Source organism: Silurus aristotelis (genome assembly GCF_946808225.1).
Source record: "Silurus aristotelis genome assembly, chromosome: 4".
Taxonomy (NCBI): domain Eukaryota; kingdom Metazoa; phylum Chordata; class Actinopteri; order Siluriformes; family Siluridae; genus Silurus; species Silurus aristotelis.
In genome coordinates this window covers 19,155,540-19,176,439 of record NC_139577.1, presented here as the reverse complement: position 1 = coordinate 19,176,439, position 20,900 = coordinate 19,155,540, and the positions used below count along the sequence as shown (strand labels likewise).

The following is a 20,900-nucleotide window of genomic DNA, read 5'->3' as shown; positions in this document are numbered from 1 at the left end:
TTATAAATACAGAAAATGTTCATAAGGCATTAACTGAGAAAATTTCCTACACGTGTATATGTATATAATGTGCTAGACTTTTTCATCAAAACATCAATAAATGAACAACAAATATTTTTATTTGATCAAATATGTAAGGTTTAAGACTGTTATTTAATTAACACTTTAATCACATCACAGTGCATGTCAGTGACTACAGTATAAGTGATCATAATAATAGAGCCTAGTATCAGCTCACATTTACAGTATTACAAACTCATAAAAAATTAATCAAATCTATTCAAATTTAAGTTAAGACAATTCAATGTTAATTGTCACAATTTGTCACAAGAATAAATCACAACACATTTAGAAAAGATCACTAACAACCTTTTCTAATGTTTGTTTGCTACCCAAGAACAAACATCTCTTTGTGGTTGTTTCAGGCCATCAGATCAACAGTGCCTTATGGTTGCGGAAATAATTAATGTGCAGAATGATGAATGTTGGTAAAAGTTTTGTGTTTTATGGTTTTGTTTTCTGTCTGGATTTTAGTAGTTTAGTTAACTTTAGTAGTTAAAGTAGTGTTTATGTATGTATGCTTATATCTAAAAATGTGATTTAAAATTTTTGTTATGTTTAGTAGATAAAAAGTAGATCTCTTTACCTACCATGAACCACATATCCTGATTTTATTATCTATGTCTCTTACATGTTAAAACAATGGAATGTTCTTTAACTTCAAGGCTAATTTGATTGACTTGTAGGAGTGTAAGCTTTTCAAATGAGATCTGTTTAGGCAAAAAAGAAACCTCACCTTCACACCCATATTTACTTGTTGTCTTATTTTAAAACCATGGTAACGAATATGGGCTGAGTCTCCATGACCTTTACTTTCCTAGGAATAATTGCTACTAGACTTTGGAACATGGTTGTAGGAATTTGTGCTCATTTAGTCACAACAGCATTAGTGAGCTCAGGCAGTGATGTCAGGTGAGGAGGCCTGGTTTGCGTTCCAGTTTATCCAGATGTTTCAGGCCACAGGCCTTCCACTAAAAATTTGGCAAACCATGCCTTTGGTATGCTCACTTCACACATATACAATGTCAGGTTTGAGCTGGTCAGTTTTAGTTAAAGGCAATGAAAACACTTTATTCTTCATGTGGCAACAGTTTAAGTAAGACCCATATACATATGGGTGTACAACACAGTCTTACGGCATTTCGTCATATAGTCACAATCTTTAATCTATTGATTCGTGTTCATGGACACGAATTTCCCTCTTTTTTCTCTGGCTATGTTGCATAGCAACAGAGGCAGAAGATCATGGGTAATGCTGACAGAAATGCAAAAGGTAATCTTTTTTTCACATTTTTATCAGAGAATAAGGCAAAAAATATACGGTAAGGGTAAGTATTATACAGTAATAAATGTGTGTCTCTAATTAACGCAGTTTACTTAATTAACCGGGAGAATATATTTAGTGTGTTTTGACTGAAAGGAACCACTGACGATGGTTGATAATAGTGAGTAGCTTATGGAATATAAAGTCAAGCAATAAAAATAAATATTAAATCTCCTGCTTGAATGTTGAGTAATAGTGCTTGAAGATAAAAAAAAAAAAAATCAATAACAAACGAGAGAAAAAAACAATATAGCATCTGTGGTATCCAACGGCAGAAAGAAAACTTTAGCAGAGGCATGAAAAATACTTCTTATTGTAATACAATACACAGAAGGTCATCCTCAGTGACATGAATTTGTGTCTATGAACACGTATCAATAGACTACATTTTGTGATTATATCACGAAAAGCCGAAAGGCTGGGCTAGGATAGTGAGGTGTCCACATACTTTTGGCAGAAAGACCTGTAATGCTGTTTTGAGACAATGTCCATTGTGAAAAGCACTATAGAAATAAACTTGACTTTACTTTACTTGAAGTGTGCCACTGCCACATACTGTATGTGAACAGTTAAAGATATGGACTATGTGAGCATGTGAACATGTAAGAGGGAATGAGAGGCGGTAGAATGAAAAGCTGTCTAATTGTAGAATGTCTTGTACATAACCAGCTCCTGTCTAGTAATTCCTTACACTTGGCAAAGTTCCATTGCCCAACAATGAACACTGCCCTATGTTCTCTCAATATGCTCTCAATTCACTGTAACCCTGATCTGAATAAAGCAGATAATGAACTTGAATAAATGACTGAATGAATGATGAATGATTATGACATGCTGAGTTTATTTACACTTAGTCTCAGTACCAGGAGGTTCAATCCTTTGTCCTGTAAGCAGCTGCCAGATTCCTCCTCTGTAATTTTCATTTCCAAGTGCATAAACAAACACATTGAAAGTTGGAGAGGTCTTAGCTATAAGTGGTGCAATCTGCAAAGACACAAATGTTCACATGCATGTGCAGTATTATTGATAAAAATCTCATTTAGGTTTCATGAAATGAAAACGTGATAGTGTTACCATTCTCAGTTTAGGAGACAAAACATTCACATTTTCCACAGCAGCATAGAAGGCTAGGATCCCATAAGGGCTCCAGCAGAAGAGCAGAGTCTTTATAGGAGTGCAGCAGTTAAACTGTAAAGAGGGCATAGAAGTGATTTTAGTCATGGAGCCTGTGTGCATTTTTAAGTCAAGTCAAGTCAAGTTTATTTGTATAGCACTTTTCACAACAGACATTGTCTCAAAGCAGCTTTACAGAAAACAACAGTGAAGGTGAATGGTGTGTGTTTGTCCCTGATGAGCAAGCTGTGGCGACAGTGGCAAGGAAAAACTCCCTTAGATGATATGAGGAAGAAACCTTGAGAGGAACCAGACTCAAAGGGGAACCCATCCTCATATGGGTGACATCAAGAGTTTGATCATAAATCTTTCAACAATACAGAACACTGGAGAGAGAGAACTAACATGAGTACTGGAGTATAAGATTATAGGTGAATGTTCTTTCTACAGTCTTTGGTATAAAAAGCTCAACATTTGTGATCATCATAGATCCAGCATCAGCTTCTCCATGCCAGGGCCTTTAAACACTCGGCATCTACTTCTCCATGATCATCCATAGGTCCATAATCTTCACGAGGTGGGACGTGACTGGAGCTGGCCAAACCTCAGGATGCCTCGGGATGGGGAAAGAAAGAGAAGCAGTGGAGAGGAATTAGTGTAGCTGCTGTTCATGATATTAACAGCACAAGTTGATAATGTGCAAGTGATCATATATTCTGGAGCACAAGGTTGTGATGTGATGTGTGTGATGTGTGTTATGTGTAGGCTTTGCTAAAAAGATATGTTTTTAATCTACACTTAAACTGGGAGAGTGTATCTGAACCCCGAACACTGTCAGGAAGACTATTCCAGAGTTTAGGAGCTAAATGTGAAAATGCTCTACCGCCTTTAGTGGACTTTGCTATTCTAGGAACTACTAGAAGCCCAGAGTTTTGAGATCTCAGGGAGCGTGACGGATTGTAGCGTGTTAAAAGACTGAAGAGATACATGGGAGCCAAACCATTTAGTGCTTTATAAGTGAGTAGCAGTAGTTTGTAGTCTATTCGAAACTTAACAGGAAGCCAATGTAGGGACGATAAGATTGGGGTTATATGATCGTATTTTCTTGACCTTGTGAGAACTCTTGCTGCCGCATTCTGAACTAACTGAAGCTTGTTTATTAATTTTTACCATTTTCTATCAGTTTATAATAGTAATACTGATGATACTAGCACATTATAACATTTTATTGTACAGTGCCCAAGAAAACAATTATATGTTTTATTAACATTGTTAATAGCAACAGCTCACAAAGCTTTGTACACGCTTGGCATTATGTCAGCCAACTTAAAAAATACATTGGGACTCAGAAATTAAATATTAACCTATTTCGACCAAAATATGATATGGTGGCTCCTTTCTCAGCATTTATCTACCCATGTCCCTCCTCTGCACAGGTCCAAACATCTCAATCGCTCCTCTCTCACTTTGTCTCTAAAACGTCCTACATGCGCTGTCCCTCTAATAAACTAGTTTCTAATTCTGTCCATCCTTGTCACTTCTAATTAAAATCTTCAGCTCTGCTACCTCCAGCTCTGTCTTTTAGTCAATGCCACTGTCTCTAAACCATACAACAAAGCAGGTCTCACCACAGCCTTATAAACTTTCCCTTTCACTCTTGCAGATACCCTTCTATCACAAATCACTCCTGCCACTCTTCTCCACCCACTCCACCCTGCCTGCACACTTTTCTTCACTTCTCTAACACATTCTCCATTACTTTGCACTGTTGATCCCAGGTACCTGAACTCCTCCACCTTCTCCTCCATTTCTCCCTGGGTTGAACTCCTCCCACCTTCTCCCCATTCCTCCCCTCCTCCATTTCTCACCGCACCACTCCACTGCCCTCCCTCTCATTCACGCACATGTACTCTGTCTTACGCCTACTGACTTTCATTCCCCTTCTCTCCAGGCTCTTCTCAGCCTGCTCCCTACTCTCACTACAAATCACAATATCATCCGCAAAAATTATAGGCAATAGAGACTCGTGTCTGACCTCGTCCATCACCACTGCGAACAGAAAAGGGCTCAGAGCCGATTCTTGATGCAATCCCACCTTCACCTTGAACCAGTCTGTCGTTCCTACTGCACACTGCACTGCTGTCACACTGTCCTCATACATGTCCTGCACGACCCTCACATACTACTCTGCCACACCTGACTTCCTCATACAATACCACATCTCCTCTCTCTGCACCCTGTCGTACACACACACACACACACACACACACACACACACCTGCACACACACACACACACACACACACACACACACACACACACACACACACACACACACACACACACACACACACACAATGCAACTTATTTGACCTTCTCTATACTTTTCCATCAACATTCTCAAAGCAAATATTGCGTCTGAGTGCTCTTCTTCGGCATGAAACCATACTGTTGCTAACTTATCCTGTCCACTTCCTGCATCACCATCTCCACATCATCCAACCTTCTCTCTCTCTCTCTCATTTTCCTCATTCATCAGCTGCTCAAAATACTCCCTCCATCTTCTCAACACACTCTTCTCACTAGTCAACACATTCCCATCTGCATTTTTTATTGCTCTAACTTGCAGCACATCCTTTCCAGCTCGGTCCCTCTGCCTGGCCTCTCGGTACAAATCCTTTTTACCTTCCTTATTGTCCAACTTCTCATACAGCTCCTCATATGCCTTTTCCTTTGCTTTTTCCACATTCCTCTCCTTACCTACCCATCAGCCAAAGCCATACCTACCCATCACCTCTTCATCATCTCTGTTCCCTTCACCAACATGCCCATTCAAGTCTGCCACAATCACCAATCTTTATTTTCTAGGTACACTGTCCACCACTTCATCTAACTCACTCCAGAATTCTTTCTTTTCCTTCATCTCACAACCCACTTGTGGAGCACTGGTGACATTTATCATCACACCTTTAACTTCCAGCTTCACATTTATCATCCTATCAGAAACTCTCTTCACCTCCACCACACTCTTACTGTACTCTTCCTTCAGGATCACCCCTACACTATTTCTCTTTCCGTTTACACCATGATAGAACAGTTTAAACCCACCTCCAATGTTCCTGACCTTACTCCCCTTCCACTTGATCTCCTGGACATGCAACATATCTAACTTTCTTCGCTCCATCATATCAGCTACCTCTCTCAGTTTACCAGTTGTAGTAACAACATTCAAAGTACCCACCCTAACCTCCACTCTCTTTCACATCTCCTTTCCCTGCTGTCTCTGTAGATGTCTTTCTCGTCTCCTTCTTCTCCTTCGGCCAACAGTAGCCCAATTTCCACTGGTACTCTGTTGGCTAACAATACCTGTGGCGGTCGTTGGTAACCCGGGCCTCGGTTTACAGTATGTTCATATATTCTCATTTATTAAAACTTGTATGTGTTAGAGGTAGGATATTTGTATGCACGCTGTTATGTTACATTTTCTAAAATATGCCTTGGTGCTTTTGGTTAAATCTCAAATGCTATTCCTGGGCACAGATTAGGCAAAGGTCTGGCTCACATAGTGTTTTTTTGCTAAAAATCCTGTTACCACAAATCTTTATCTTATTATGTATGAAAATAATATTCACATAGTTAATACACAGCTATGTATGTAGTATAAAGATTGGTACTTTGTACACATGTTTAATTTAACATGTAAAAATAAATATCTGTGTACATTGTATTTATTCATATGTGCCACCAAGCTGCATGCTCAATAAATACAATACTATAATGTGCTAATCTAAATAACTAAAATAATTTAATAAATAATTTAATATCCATATGATAAAGGTTTTGTAAGTATTTTGTATAATTTCATATGTAACACTAAACAATACCTTGTGATATTTGTATAGAATTTATTTTACAGTGGATATTGTCCAACAGCAGCTTTTAAGGAAAAAAAATGGTTTTAAAATTTGCATACACCAGGCTTTAGTGTTGTTCAATAGGACAGGAAGAGCTGTATAATGTTATTATCAAAGCTAAATCAACAAAATGTCAGTTACTAAGTGTGTTAAAGAAATAAGAGATTGGATGACCCATAACTTTCTACTATTAAATTCCGATAAGACTTTTTTCTTCATCGGCCCAAAAACCAGTATACAGAAGCTCCAGCATCTCAACCTGCATTTAGATGGCTGTTTGGTAACCACTAGTTCAACAGTAAAAGACCTGGGAGTTATTTTAGACAGCAACTTATCTTTTAAAAATCATATCAACCATGTTACAAAAACAGCCTTCTTTCAAATTAGAAATATTTCTAAGCTAAGAAACATGTTATCTATATCTGATGCAGAGATGACCTCCAGAATAGACTATTGTAATGCATTACTAGGTGGATGTCCTGCATCATTAATAAACAAGTTTTAGTTAGTTCAGAATGCAGCAGCCAGAGTTCTTACAAAGTCAAGAAAATATGATCATATAACCCAAATCTTATCATCCCTGCACTGGCTTCCTGTTAAGTTTTGAATAGATTACAAACTACTACTTCTTACTTATAAAGCCCTAAATGGTTTGGCTCCCATGTATCTATCCAGTCTTTCAGTCAATCCATCACGCTCCCTGAGATCTCAAAACTCTGGGCTTCTAGTAGTTCCTAGAATAGCAAAGTCCACTGAAGGCAGTAGATCATTCTCACATTTAGCTCCTAAACTTTGGAACAGTCTCCCTGACAGTGTTCGGGGCTCAGACACACTCTCCCAGTTTAAGTGTAGATTAAAAACTTATCTTTTTAGCAAAGACTACACATAACATACATCTTACATCATAACCTTGTGCTCCAGAACATATGATCACATATGCTTCTCTTTCGCTCCCCATCCCGAGGCATCCTGAGGTTTCGCCAGCTCCAGTCACGTCCCACGTCATGAAGATTATAGACCTTTAAAAATTAGATGCCGAACTCGCAAACATCCCGTACTATCTAGGGACGTTAGTTCTCACTCTCCAGTGTTCTGTATTGTTAAAAGATTTATGATCAAACTCTTGATGTCACCCCAAATGAGATTGGGTTTCCCTTTTGAGTCTGGTTCCTCTCAAGTTTTCTTCCTAATAACATCTAAGGGAGTTTTACCTTGCCACAGTCACCATGGCTGCTCATCAGGGATAAATGCACACCATTCCCCTTGACTGTTGATTTCTGTAAAGCTGCTTTAAGGCAATGTCTGTTGTGAAAAGCGCTATAGAAATAAACTTGACTTGACTTGACTTCTTTTAATATAGAATATTTGCAAATATATGCTTTAATCTTGAATGATTGTAATGCTCAGAACAAAAACAAGATATAAGGTGAATATTGTACTTTAAAAATATTTGTAAATTATGAGTAAAAAAATGTATTAACGAACGAGTTTATTAATAAGAACACCTTAGTGCATATTATATGGGTAAAATACCTATGCAACACAAGTCTTGTTAGCCTTGAGGATGCTAGTCACAAGCACTGAAATATATGATAAATATTTTCTTACCCTTTGCTGGCCTGTCTTCTTGAATTTCATGTCAATGGAGTTGTATGAGAAAAACACAATAAGCACTTGTATTCCCATGTTACAAATGGCCATTGGAATCAGGTAGGTGATGTAGTTCCTAAGTAAAATACATGAGGTCATGTTATTATACTCCTCTGTCTATTGTAATTACAGGAGCTCAAGCAGGTGGCACATGACAGTGTAAGCTTCTGAACAACCCAGTCTCACAGAAAAACTGTTAGCAGTCAGAAACATTGCACAGCAATGTATCAATGTTTGACTTAAATGCTTTTTGTGAGTTCTGAATCAATTTATTTTAATCAAGCATATGTGTATCCGTATCACAACTATGTCTACTGCTATTTGAATACAATTAATATGTAATATGTAAAAAAGACAATTGTTAGACATTTTGAACATTGCCTACTTGTGATTTTGAACCATGCTTAGCTTGTGATTTTCATGACATATGATTAGACGTAGACAGACTAATAAAATAATCTTGATTTCTCAGTTTTTCAAGCACAATCACGCTTACAATGCACTTGGTAACATGGTACAGCTATGCAGGCGTTTTCAGAATCATTTCAAGGCCGAAAATTCTTTAGGTTACTGAAAATACAGAGTCATTCTCTTTTTTAAAAACACCCATGCTATTGTGTCATGATGACACATGCTTTACAAGCCGGATTTTGTTTTCAATAAAGAGTTTCTTGAACTTGTCTAACCACTTGTCACGGAAAGCACAAACTTTACACATGAAGTATGCAAACATTCTAAAAAAAATGCAATGTTGCATATTTTAAATGGAAAGCTTGTCCTTTTTCTGACATATGGTTCATGATAATAAATAAATAAAAATTCAAAAATTTAATATTTACCTTTATATAATAGCAGTGATAGAGGTGGACTTTGTTAAAATACATTAGTACAGAAGGTGAGATACAGAACACAGTGTGACACAACAATGTTCAATGTACAGAAAATGATGTGGGTAAGTTGCAAATGTGTTTTATTTTCTTTATCTCATGTGAGCCTAGGATATTCTGAAATCACATGGCAAATATAAAGAGTCAAAAAGTGTTCAGCTTTCATATATATTATCACCAGGACCTGGGCATAATCAGATATAGGTTTCAGTATGAAGGGAGCTGCTACAAAATAGTTTTGAAATAAAGACATTGCATTTAAAACAGATCACTAAAAGTAACAATTTCAAATAACCACAACAGAGACAACACTATGAACATAATGTGTTTTGGAACTGTATCTCAATTCCTAAAATTACTGGTAATTATCAGTATATAAAGTATTATACCACAATAAAAGATAATCTGCAAAACAGTATTTGATATAAAATACTTAATCAAATTAATCCAAGTATGACTTTGGTGCTTTATGGTAATAGTTATTGATTGCACCTTTAAATGTCAGAGTTGCAGCCTTGGAGTTGAAGCTTTGGGCTTTTGATCAAAACAAGAGTGTAACCCAAAAAAATCATACCTATCTCCTTTGTTTAGGTCCAGTGTACAGCAGGTTCTCAGGGGCTCATAGTCATATTCTCCCCAACCAATCAATGGCATAGCTGCCCAGAAGGCAGCAAAAAGCCAGATAAAGGTGGCGATGGTGATGACACAGCTCCACTGCAACTTTGTTCCTTTGAAAATAAAAATTAATTATACAAAAACTAACACACACACACACACACACACACACACACACACACACACACACACACACACACACACACACACACACACACACACTTGAGCCATTTAGTTTTTAAATCGTTTTTTTCGCATGCTGATTTTATACAGTCCATTTTTGAAAGTATTAAAAGGGCCAAACCAATTATTTTGCTTGTTATACACTAAAGACATCTGGGATTGAGAGTAAATAGAATATGAGACAGTAGAGCAGAATTTCAGCTTTTGTTTTCTGAATGTGTAATCTAGAAAATGCCACATTTATTTTCAACCCACCAATTTTTCAAGTGATCAAAAATATTAGACCATATGACAAATAAGAGTCACTTGTTGCACATGTGTATGTTATTTTGACTGTTTAAACAATTAATAGCTCTGAATGTATACTCATTGTTTAAGACCTAAGTAAGATTCTTTTGCAGGATAAAACTGCATGTGTTGTTAAAAAGGATAAACCAACATGAAAGCTATTTTAGACCATTTTGTTCTGCAATGCCATAAGCATTTGGTAGAGACAATTTGGAATGTACTGAAAAAGAAAGAAACCACTGGTGTAATAACAACTAAGAATAGCCAGGGAAAACTTTAGCAGTTGGTGACAAAACCATTGTTAGAGCTGTAAAGGAAACCCAAGTAGTGGTTTGAAAGAAGACATTAAACTCATACATTTAGAGGCCAATCCACAAACCTCGTATTAAGCAAATAAGAAAAGAAGGCCAGACAAAAATGTTACTAGACTATATGTATTCACTTAAAAGCTAGAAAAAAGAAAAGCTAAATTATTCTTAAATGATTATGTCTGTGAAAGGTTAAGTCAGATACTACAAGACAGCAGCTCTGGGTCATGTCCACACCAAACAAAAGAATAGGGAGAATATGAATCTTACATTGCATGATTATTGGTGCCAGGCTGGTTTGAACTTTCTTTTACTGTTGATCTCACACACAAGAATCTTACTTTACTTAAAATAGTGCAATATAAAAAAAACTTCCTATTACCTGCAGCTAGCCAAATAACCAATCTGTACAATTATGATGAGCAGAAAACACATCATAATTCACAGCATGTCAAACCTTCAGGTCAAATCATCAAAAATGTCAAACCTTCAAATCAGATCATCAAAACTGGACTGTTGAATACAGAACAAACAGATAGTAGAGTCTAAACTTTCATGACCCTTACAGAGTGAATCCATGGACACAACGTTGCCTTGTGTCAACAGTCTAAAGGGGGTGAGGGTAATATAACTTGTTCATTGGGTGCATATGCATATTAAACACTCTCTGTTGGTAAACCCTCCTTTTGTTGGACCATGTCTCTTCAGGATATTCCTAATTAGGATGCTATGTACAAACCAAAAAGGCTGGCTTTTCACAGACGCTTTTGTGATTGGTGAATGGGTTGTACCTCTATGGTCATGTAGATTGAAAGTTCACTGAATAGGACCGTTTTCATTGTTGACCAAACTGAAGAAAATCCTGCCAAATATAAACATTAAGCACATCAAAGCAGTTTTCTTAGAGTGGGGCCCAAAATGGTCCAATAAACACACCCATGATTATTTTTGGTTTATTTGTTTTGTTTCTGCTATTTTTAGGCATCACAACCCACTATTGCCAAAATTGTTGTAATATTTATTATTAAGTTCTTATACTTATTTAGTTTGACTGAATGTGTTTAATCTAAAACTCAAGAACCCAAAACTCGAAATAAATAATATAAAACTATTTGTTTAGTTTTTTGGAGGAAACCATGATAATAATGAAGAAATTTTTTTTTTTTAAATAGGTATGTACTAAGGGACTTGTACGTCTACAGTAATGTGAATCATTTGAGAGAGAGCCTAGTATTCATAAACACAAACTGTTGTCATTATCCTTACTGGTACAGTATTGGTGGTATCTGTCCCAAGCAATGGCTGCAATGAAATGGATGCTAGAGAGGGCTGTAAGAAATCCATGAAAGCCATGAGTCTGACATCCTTCAGATCCATAGGGCCAGTATCTGTAAGATTATTAATTGGAAATATTGGTTAGATATGTTTTTGCAGCATTCACAAAGATTTTTTTTAATTGTAACAAGTGACATAACAACTTGTTTACCCCTGATCTTGACATAACAGAATAGTTATTTTCTTGCGATCTTAATATAATTGGGCAAAAACATGCCAAAGCTTTTACAAAAACAGTAAAAACTTTGGGCAGTCCTGCAGCATTATGGATAAACAAATTTGTTTAAATGACAATTTTATGTAAATGTAAAATACTAACCCAAATATGATGACGATGGTGACGACATTGATGTTTATTGATGGATTGATTTGTACACATTTAAATGATTGTTTTATTTTCGTTTCCTTGTACAGTAAATCTGTAATGTATGCTTGTGATGATGGCACTGATGATGATGATGATTATGATGACTATAATCATTTTTTACAGTTAATGTCGTCCGTAACTGCAAGAGGTACTAGTATTTAATTCAGCGATATAAGTCCATCTGCACAGGAAGCAGTTATTACAGTGAGGATGATGAGAGTAAAGATGACAGCAACCCCTGTCCCATTTACAACGCACGAGATTTTCCTCGTGATTAAATTACGTAGTGGGAAACAGCTCTTTAAGTCAAGATCACGAGAAAATGAAGCCGTTACCACGAGACATGAAGAAACGGGGGTAAAATAATGAATGACCACTAAAGGCTTCCGTATTATAAATTTTTTTTTGTGAACTGAATTTCAATTGCAAAACTCACCTCAGAAAGCTTGAAAAGGCAGCAACAGTGGCGTTTGTGGAAATGCCCATATCCGCTAAAGCCAAGCTGAATACCAGGAAGTTACTCGGAGTCCGCAAATCTCGTATTTTCAGAAAAGCGATAACGGTGACAGCATTCATGAGAAATCCAAAGAGACCTTCAGGACACACAATAAAGAGCAAACAGCGCAGTACGAGACATTCAGATAAACTGTTATACAACACGCAGGGTTCAGTCGCTCATGATTGTTACACCCTTAGCCTTTCCTCCATAATAAAAAAAAAAAAAAAAAAAAAAAAAAAAAAAAAAAAATAATAATAATAATAATAATAATAATAATAATAAATCAGGTAGTTTAAGTTGACATCAGATAGTGAGCATTATTTCTTACCTTCCACAAGCAGACATGATCCCAGTGCAAAAACATCGAGCTCAGAGAATCCCTCAGGCAGAGAAGAATGATCCATATCGGTTATTTTTTTTTTTGTATTATGATTATTATTAAATATATAATACGTATTCAGGAAATGCAGAAAATGTATATGAACCCGAGAAATCACAGACTGTGGTGTGCTCAGAATAAATGATTAGGGTATCCGTGAGAAGGTGGGAATGTCGTTATGCAAAATCCCCAATCCACCGAGGAATTTCTTAATGAACCCCTCAGACATGGCCTCACTAACACACGTTTACACAATGCTCTCATTCAGTTAAACAACAGGACCTTCGGTGGTCTTTTGTGAATTGTGGTGAATGACAAACGATTTAGCCCCTCCACAACATGTTTAAACATGAGAGTGCACTCTCTTCTTTGATGTCTGATTGGTCTAAATATTAAGGGGTGGTCTCCATCATGTCTCCCCCCAGACCTTCATTTCTGCCACACTGCAGAGACTCTGAGACTGCTGACTATCACACAGTGTCCAGGTGGTGATAAGATGCTGTACAAATTCAAATACAAAATGCTCTGTGATATGTAACAAAAGTCAATCAGCATTTTGGTTTCATTTATTTCATAGCAAGTTCAAATGTAAGTTTTTTTTTTTACATGTTATTCTTCATGTGCACACAATCCTCTTTTTGTCTAAGAACCTAAACTAATCGGCTTTAGGTCTGTGGTAAGATTGCTGCACCCATCTCGTTAAGCAAATACACGGTCCTAAGCTAATTCCATGCAGCTTTTCCACACTGAAATTGGTCTGGTGTTTCAACAACATAACAGTGTATTCTTTAAACATACTAATCTTTCTGGAATTTTTTGTTTACATTTTTCTGATTCTTTTTGTTCTTGTAACAGTTTGTTTGCGAATAAATTTTATTGCAGATCCTGTTGCACTAATCAACTATTTACATAATTGTAATGTATAATTGTCACAGACTGAAATTGTAAAGAATGAAAAATAGAACATGTTCCTATTGATATTTTTGTTTAATACTCAAGTGTTGTAATGAAAAGCATTCTTGTAATATTCAACTAGGAGTCTAATATTAGACAACTACAAGCAATATATTACAACCACAATAGAGGTAAGTTCCAAACCCTATTCATATGTGTTTTATAGAAATTTGTGCATGATGAAGCTGGACAGATGTTTTCAAAACAACATAAATCTAAGACCTCCAGGTAGTAAGCTATCATTTATTTTTGCATTATAAGAACTTAAGCATGGTGTCTGCTAAAACAATGAACAATAAGCATAAACTCAATCCTTTTCAGTCTGTCTAACTTTACTGTATATTAGTACATATGAATACAGAAATGCTATTTCACATGCACTGTCCATTAACTATCCATTAACAGCCTTTGGTGTAAACTGCTGTTCACTAAATAAATCGTCAGGATTGCAGCAGAATTATGGGCTTAAATATCATGATGGGACAGATTAATTGTCTGAGAGGAATCAGTCTGCATTATGACCAGAAAATATTTGTATTTAGCTGATAATACACAACTACATGCTTGCACGTCCTATCAGATTTCCAAATGCAAAAGCATTTAGATACATGTTGCTAATCCCCCCAACCTCACTCTCTTTCTCTCTCTCTTTTTTAAATTGGTACGAAAGCATTAGTCAAATCAGGAAGGGACATCAAGCCAGGCTGACTATAACATGCCACTGCAATTTCCATGAATAACAAAGAGGAGTTTCTTCAGTCATACTCATTCCTGCATGTTAAAGTACAGAAGGTTGAAAATGATGGTCATTGTCTTTTTTGCACTGTTGCTTGCATCAGGTGGATTTCCTCCTGCCCAGACCTCTTGTCCTTCTCAGTGCAGTTGTCTCTATCAAAACCTGAGTGATGGATCCAGGGCAAGGTGAGTACTCTAAAATATTTGTGTAAAAATACAGTTTGCATTGTAAGCATAATATATCATTGTATATCTTGATTCCCCAAAGACATCTTAATCAAAACACATAGCGTTGTCTAATCAGACTAGCTCATTTCTCTTTAACACCTTTCCTCTGTAAATTCTTCCTATGTAGATATTATTCATTAAATGCACATCACTCACAAGCTCAAAAATGTATACAAATCTTACATTAATTATTCTCTCTATAGGAGTGTGATTTGTAATGATCCTGACATATCCCTGGTGCCTGCCAGTTTTCCCAGTGACACATACAAACTCAGAATAGAGAAAACAGCTATAAAGAGGATCCCCAGTGAGGCCTTTAATGACCTCCCCAATCTGGAGTTTTTGTGGATGTCCTTCAATGTACTGTCATGGGTTAACACAGACAGCTTCCATGGACTGAACAGTTTAGAAGAGCTCAGGCTGGATGGGAATTTCCTTACTGCTTTTCCTTGGGAGTCCTTAAAGTATATGCCTAACCTAAAGCTCCTTGACCTGCACGGTAACAGACTCTCTTCAGTCCCCACAGAGGCAGCAAAGTTCATAAGAACACTAACATACCTGGATCTTTCTAGCAATAAACTGCTGACTATGCCATCTGAAATCCTTACTTCTTGGATGACAGTCAAACCCATGCAAGGAGCAGAGAATTCAAACATTATTCTTGGTAAGTATAACATATCTGAATACTTGTAATAATAATAATAAATAATTCATGTTTAACCAATAAACTATTGTAGACAATATGCAATATTTAGGATAGGATATTAGGATATTAAATTTGTAATGCTTTGTAAAAGTTTGTTGCTTGATGTTATCTATGAGCTTTCTGTAGGTTGCTAGATGACATATGACAGTCTATTCCTTGCTTAGGTATGTGCCTTGTATGTCCCACAGGGATTATACTCATGCCATAGACAAATAGGAACTCGTACATTTATTCAAATATGGATAATGGATATTGAGTTCTTTTTTCTTAACCTAGACTGCCTTCTCTATAAAGTGGTTAGGTCTATCCCAGACTTTTTGCTGAAAAGATCTGGTTTTGCTCCTGCAAATTTCAACTGTGTATATAGCCCTACTCTCCATTAATACGATTTTTTTTCTTGCCACAGGACTCCATGACAATCCTTTGCTTTGTGACTGTCGGTTGTATGACCTAGTCCAATTCCAAAAGTCTCCATCTTTGTCTGTTGCTTTCATTGACACTAACCTGAGGTGTGCTGCTCCTGAGAGTCTCTCAGGCATTCTCCTCAGTGATGCTGACCTGAGACAATGCCAGGAGCCCAAGGTTCACTCAGCTGTATCCCGCATCAGGAGCACAGTGGGCAACAATGTGTTACTGCGATGTGGTGCTGTTGGTGTTCCAATTCCCAAGCTGACATGGAGAAGGGCAGATGGGAAAACATTAAATGGGACAGGTATATTAATATATTAATAGACAGCTATTACATATTACCCAGAATCAGTTGGTAGAGTTTTTACATATTTTTGTCTTTAATTTATTTTTGTATATTTTTGCAGCTAAACAAGAGAACTCTAAGGATGGAATTGTATGGTCTATTTTAAACGTGCCTGCTGTCACCTTCCATGACTCGGGGAAATATATTTGCAAAGCATCAAGCTATGCTGGAAGTGCAGAGGCTTTTATTTCTTTATTAATTAGCAAGTCTTCAAAGTTAGACAATGGAACTGGAACTTCAACAAAAATCAGACCCTTCTCTGTTACTGTAACGACAAGCCCTAAGGGGTACACTGGTCCCTATTCAGGCATGCAGAATGACAGTGTGCTAGAGAGTAAGACAAACATGCTGCATACTAATCCTGATCGACTCCTAGAAACCAATCTGAGCAACCTTGCAGCCAATGCATCGTCTTTGCAACAAGATTTTGACAGGATTGTTCGCTCAGTCAAAGTGATTGGAGATACAGACTATACTGTGTGCCTAATCTGGAGGGCTCCAAAAGCCAATAACACTACTGCCTTTAGTGTGCTGTATGCAGTATTTGGAGAGAGGGACATGCGCAGAATCAATGTCAGTCCTGGCAACAATAGAATTATCATTGAGGGCTTGGTTCCTAAAACCAAATACATAGCCTGTGTTTGTGTAAAAGGTCTGATCCCTAAAAAAGAGCAGTGTGTAATCTTCTCCACAGATGCAGCAGCAAGTGCTAATGGCACCCAGAAGCTTATTAATGTAGTTGTAATCTCTGTTGCCTGTGTGATAGCTGTGCCTCTGACCGTGGTCGTCTGTTGTGGAGCACTTAAAAGGAAAATCCAAAAACTTCTTCGCAAAAAGTCCAAAGACATTCAGGATTCATATGTAACATTTGAGAGTCTCTCCCCCAGCACAAAGGCCAAAGACCTGGAGGGGGATTACCTGTCCAAACCAAACCCAGAGGAGTCGAATAGATTGTTATCAACTAGGTCTAGCCTGGAGTCTGAGACAGTCACAAAGATTGAAGAACAGCCAAATGAGTACCTGTGCTGACAGTTTTCCTCAATCACTACTCCATCAAGCAGCCTACGTATCCATGCTCAGCACCAATATCAAAGTGCTCACAGTTTATACCAAAACTGCATTGCTGAGCATTGCTCAACAATTCCAATTAGTGACTAAAACACATTGAGTCTCACATAATTATTGCATGAATTAATAATTTTCTGTTACTATAGTCACAGTCTTAATTAAAAGACTAAACCATATGGCTGTTGGTGGGGTTGTGGTTGAGGAATCTCTGAAGCATGCGCTCTCTCTCTCTTTCTCTCTCTCTCTCTCACACACACACACACACACACACACACACACACACACACACACACACACACACACACACACACACACACACACACAAACAAAAAAAACTACTGGTTATTCAGATCACTGGTTAATCAGTAATCTGTAATGTACTTAGAGTATATATTTAACACAACATGTGTTTAAATAAAATGTGTTCATCTTTATATCACAGACAGTCTGTAAATAAATAAACATAACTTGTATTCACTCCCTTCACTAGTATTATTATTATTATTATTATTATTATTATTATTATTATTATTATTATTATTATTACTACTAAGAGTAAATTATTCAGTTGATTTTTAACGATTAGTAGTGTCAATGGAGTTTTACTTATAGCACTTCATAATATTTCTGTATTTGATTGTGTATCTTTTTGTGTTTAGTGTCCTACAAATAAATATTTTATTACTATGCATATAAAGTGTAAGTTCTTTGAGACTTAGATCAGAATAGAAAAAAATAAAATAAAACTCTTTCCCTGACTACTATCATAACCACAACCACTGATTTTCTATTTACTTCAAGTTTACTAACACCAACTGCTATACGTTCTGCTGTTTTAAAAATAGCAATGAATATGATAATTGTAATATAAAAAAAAATCCAATAATAATATTTTGATAATTAAACAAGAGATAAACTTATTCCTACATAAATCACTCTTTGCTGGATGGAGCAGAGTCAAGGATTATTGCTCATAAATTTTCGATTATATTACAAGTAGACATGCTCTGTGCACAGCATGCTTGTGGCTTTGACATGACCATGGACAACATTCATAAGGTGATCATTTCATTTTCATTTTATCTTCTCCCGCTTATCCGTAATTGGGGTCGCGGGGGCAGCAGTCTAAGCAGATTCCCCAGACACTTCTCCGTGTCCAGGGATCGGGCTGTCAAGGCCCCCGCCTTCGAATGCTGCCCAATCCTCTCAGCACCGGTCCCTTACGGTCCCTCCTGCAGGTGGTGAGCCCACATGAAATAAGGTGATCAAATTAACTATTTTGATTTGTTTATTTTGTCAGCAACTCAGATCAGATCAGTTAGCTCACAATGTGATTAGATGCACCCATACAGTTAATTGCTGTGGAGGTCAGTTCCTTCAGTCAAGTTCCTTACAGTGTAGGTTAATAGTTAAGGGATGCACAACTATAGAATAGCTTTGACTGGAAGGCATTTGAATACAAATACCATTCAAACTATATACCACTCACTTCATTTGAAAGAGCTACAACATTCATTTGCGAATTATTTTATTAATTCCATTGGCTCATCCCCTTACTGTCCTCCTCCACTTTTAGTATGCAGGGAAGGTCTCTCCATCAAAGGATTTGATTTTAACAGATTTAACTTGCACAGCTGTCACTAATGGAAGGTGTAGTTGTGCTAACAAAAATAATTATAGATTGCATTAAGCGACAGTACATTTGGTAACACATAATACACTCTGATCCTCATGGAAGGCTTATGACTTTTAATCTTAATTCCTGCACAAGTTTATATTTTTAAGTGGGTCTGAATTTGTTCATTTTATACCCAAATGTAACATCAGCAAATGATCTCCAAAGATAAAGCATAATAAATATATATAACATGTTTTTAATGGTTTATATATAAGTAATACCAAGTACAAACAGTATAAAAAGCACCTTTATTCAGACATATAGAAGACATTTAATGTAAATGAAGTTAGTTTTTTTCAGAATCAGTTTAATCGGACATAAAGACATATTGTACAATAAAGATTCTGGGAGAATTTGTGCAACATGATTAACAATGCTGGAAAGAAAATAAGAAAATAAATCTAATGGATGTAAGGGTTACTGCAAATCACTTGAAATATTATTTTAAATGATCACCTTTATCCTACAATGAAACAATTGTGTACTGGTAAAAGTGATCTTTTCTTTAGGGCCTGGTGGCGCTCTGATTGATATGCATGAACATTGCATAAATCATACACTGTAGCCTTCACACTTACCAGATCTTATTTAAATTAAACACCACCACCAGCCAGAGGTGGCAAAAGTAGACACATCCTTCACTCAAGGTGAAGTACATATACTCATGTTTAAAAAATACTCGGGTAAAAGTTAAAGTACTGTCAATCGTTCTTTCCTAGGTACACCATCTACCACTTCATCTAATTTACTCCAGAATCTTTCCTTCTCCTCCATCTCACAGCCGACTTGTGGAGCATAGGCACTGATGACATTTATCATCATTCCTTCAACTTCCACCTTCACGATCATCACCCTATCAGAAACTCTCTTCACCTCCACTACACTCTTACTGTACTCTTCCTTCAGAATCACCCCTACACCATTTCTCTTTCCATCCACACCATGATAAAACAGTTTAAACCCACCTCCAATGTTCCTGGCCTTACTCCCTTTCCACTTGGTCTCCTGAACACACAACATATCTACCTTTCTCCTCTGCATCATGTCAGCTACCTCTCTCCCTTTACCCGTCATAGTACCAACATTTAAAGTACCAACCCGAACCTCCACTCTCCTACACTGCTCCTTTCCCTGCTGTCTCCGTAGACGTCTTCCTCCTCTCCTTCTCCTCCTTCGGCCAACAGTAGCCCAATTTCCACCGGTACCCTGTCGGCTAACGATACCTGTGGCGGTCGTTGTTAACCCGGGCCTCGACCGATCCGGTATGAAATTCTCATTTGTGATCCGCATATTTGATTTGGCACATGTTTTACACTGGATGCCCTTCCTAACGCAACCCTCCCCATTTACCCGGGCTTGGGACCGGCACTAAGAGTGCACTGGCTTGTGCCCCCCTAATGGCTGGGTTACTGACTGTCCTTTTTTACTCAAGTTAAAGTAAAAAAGTTTGGGCTCTGACATGTACTTAAGTAAAAAGTAGTCATTACTACTACCTGTTTTAGTGTCACGCTGGTAACTGTACACCATGTCATATTAATATTAAGGCTGTCAATCGAATTAAATATTTAATCATGCTGTTCTAAATGTACTTTAAATTATTACTTTCCAATTTTTTTTATACTCTAATCAACATGGTCATGGACAAATATTATGCTTAATGCAAATGCATGTGTATTATTTGTGAAACCAAACTCAACATAGGGCATGAAGACAAAATATTCTTGTAATTATGTAAAGTAATTATGGTGTTTTAAATTACGTAAATGATCAGGACATTAAACGGAACCTTTGATATGTTTCCACATGGACAGTTAATAAGGGGATACCGGAGAAACTGCACCTCTTATAACCAGTG

At 37.0% G+C, this 20,900-nt stretch overlaps 2 protein-coding genes across 2 annotated transcripts; one reads left to right on the top strand and one right to left on the bottom strand.

Annotated features, from left to right (window-relative positions):
- Positions 1-140: 140 nt before the first annotated feature.
- rgra (retinal G protein coupled receptor a) lies at positions 141-13,276 on the bottom strand. Its single transcript, XM_083539458.1, has 7 exons — positions 12,872-13,276; positions 12,481-12,637; positions 11,609-11,730; positions 9,523-9,676; positions 8,020-8,137; positions 2,459-2,572; positions 141-2,368 (listed from the first exon to the last, which is right to left on the bottom strand). The coding sequence occupies exons 1-7, from the start codon at positions 12,945-12,947 to the stop codon at positions 2,225-2,227; spliced, it is 885 nt and encodes a 294-aa protein (XP_083395584.1). The 5' UTR covers positions 12,948-13,276; the 3' UTR covers positions 141-2,224.
- A 1,315-nt stretch (positions 13,277-14,591) lies between these two features.
- Positions 14,592-17,835, top strand: LOC310724933 (leucine-rich repeat, immunoglobulin-like domain and transmembrane domain-containing protein 1). Its single transcript, XM_083539414.1, has 4 exons — positions 14,592-14,797; positions 15,043-15,503; positions 15,952-16,257; positions 16,361-17,835. Exons 1-4 carry the CDS (start codon positions 14,652-14,654, stop codon positions 17,326-17,328), a joined length of 1,881 nt encoding a protein of 626 aa, XP_083395540.1. The 5' UTR covers positions 14,592-14,651; the 3' UTR covers positions 17,329-17,835.
- The last annotated feature ends 3,065 nt before the right edge of the window (positions 17,836-20,900 follow it).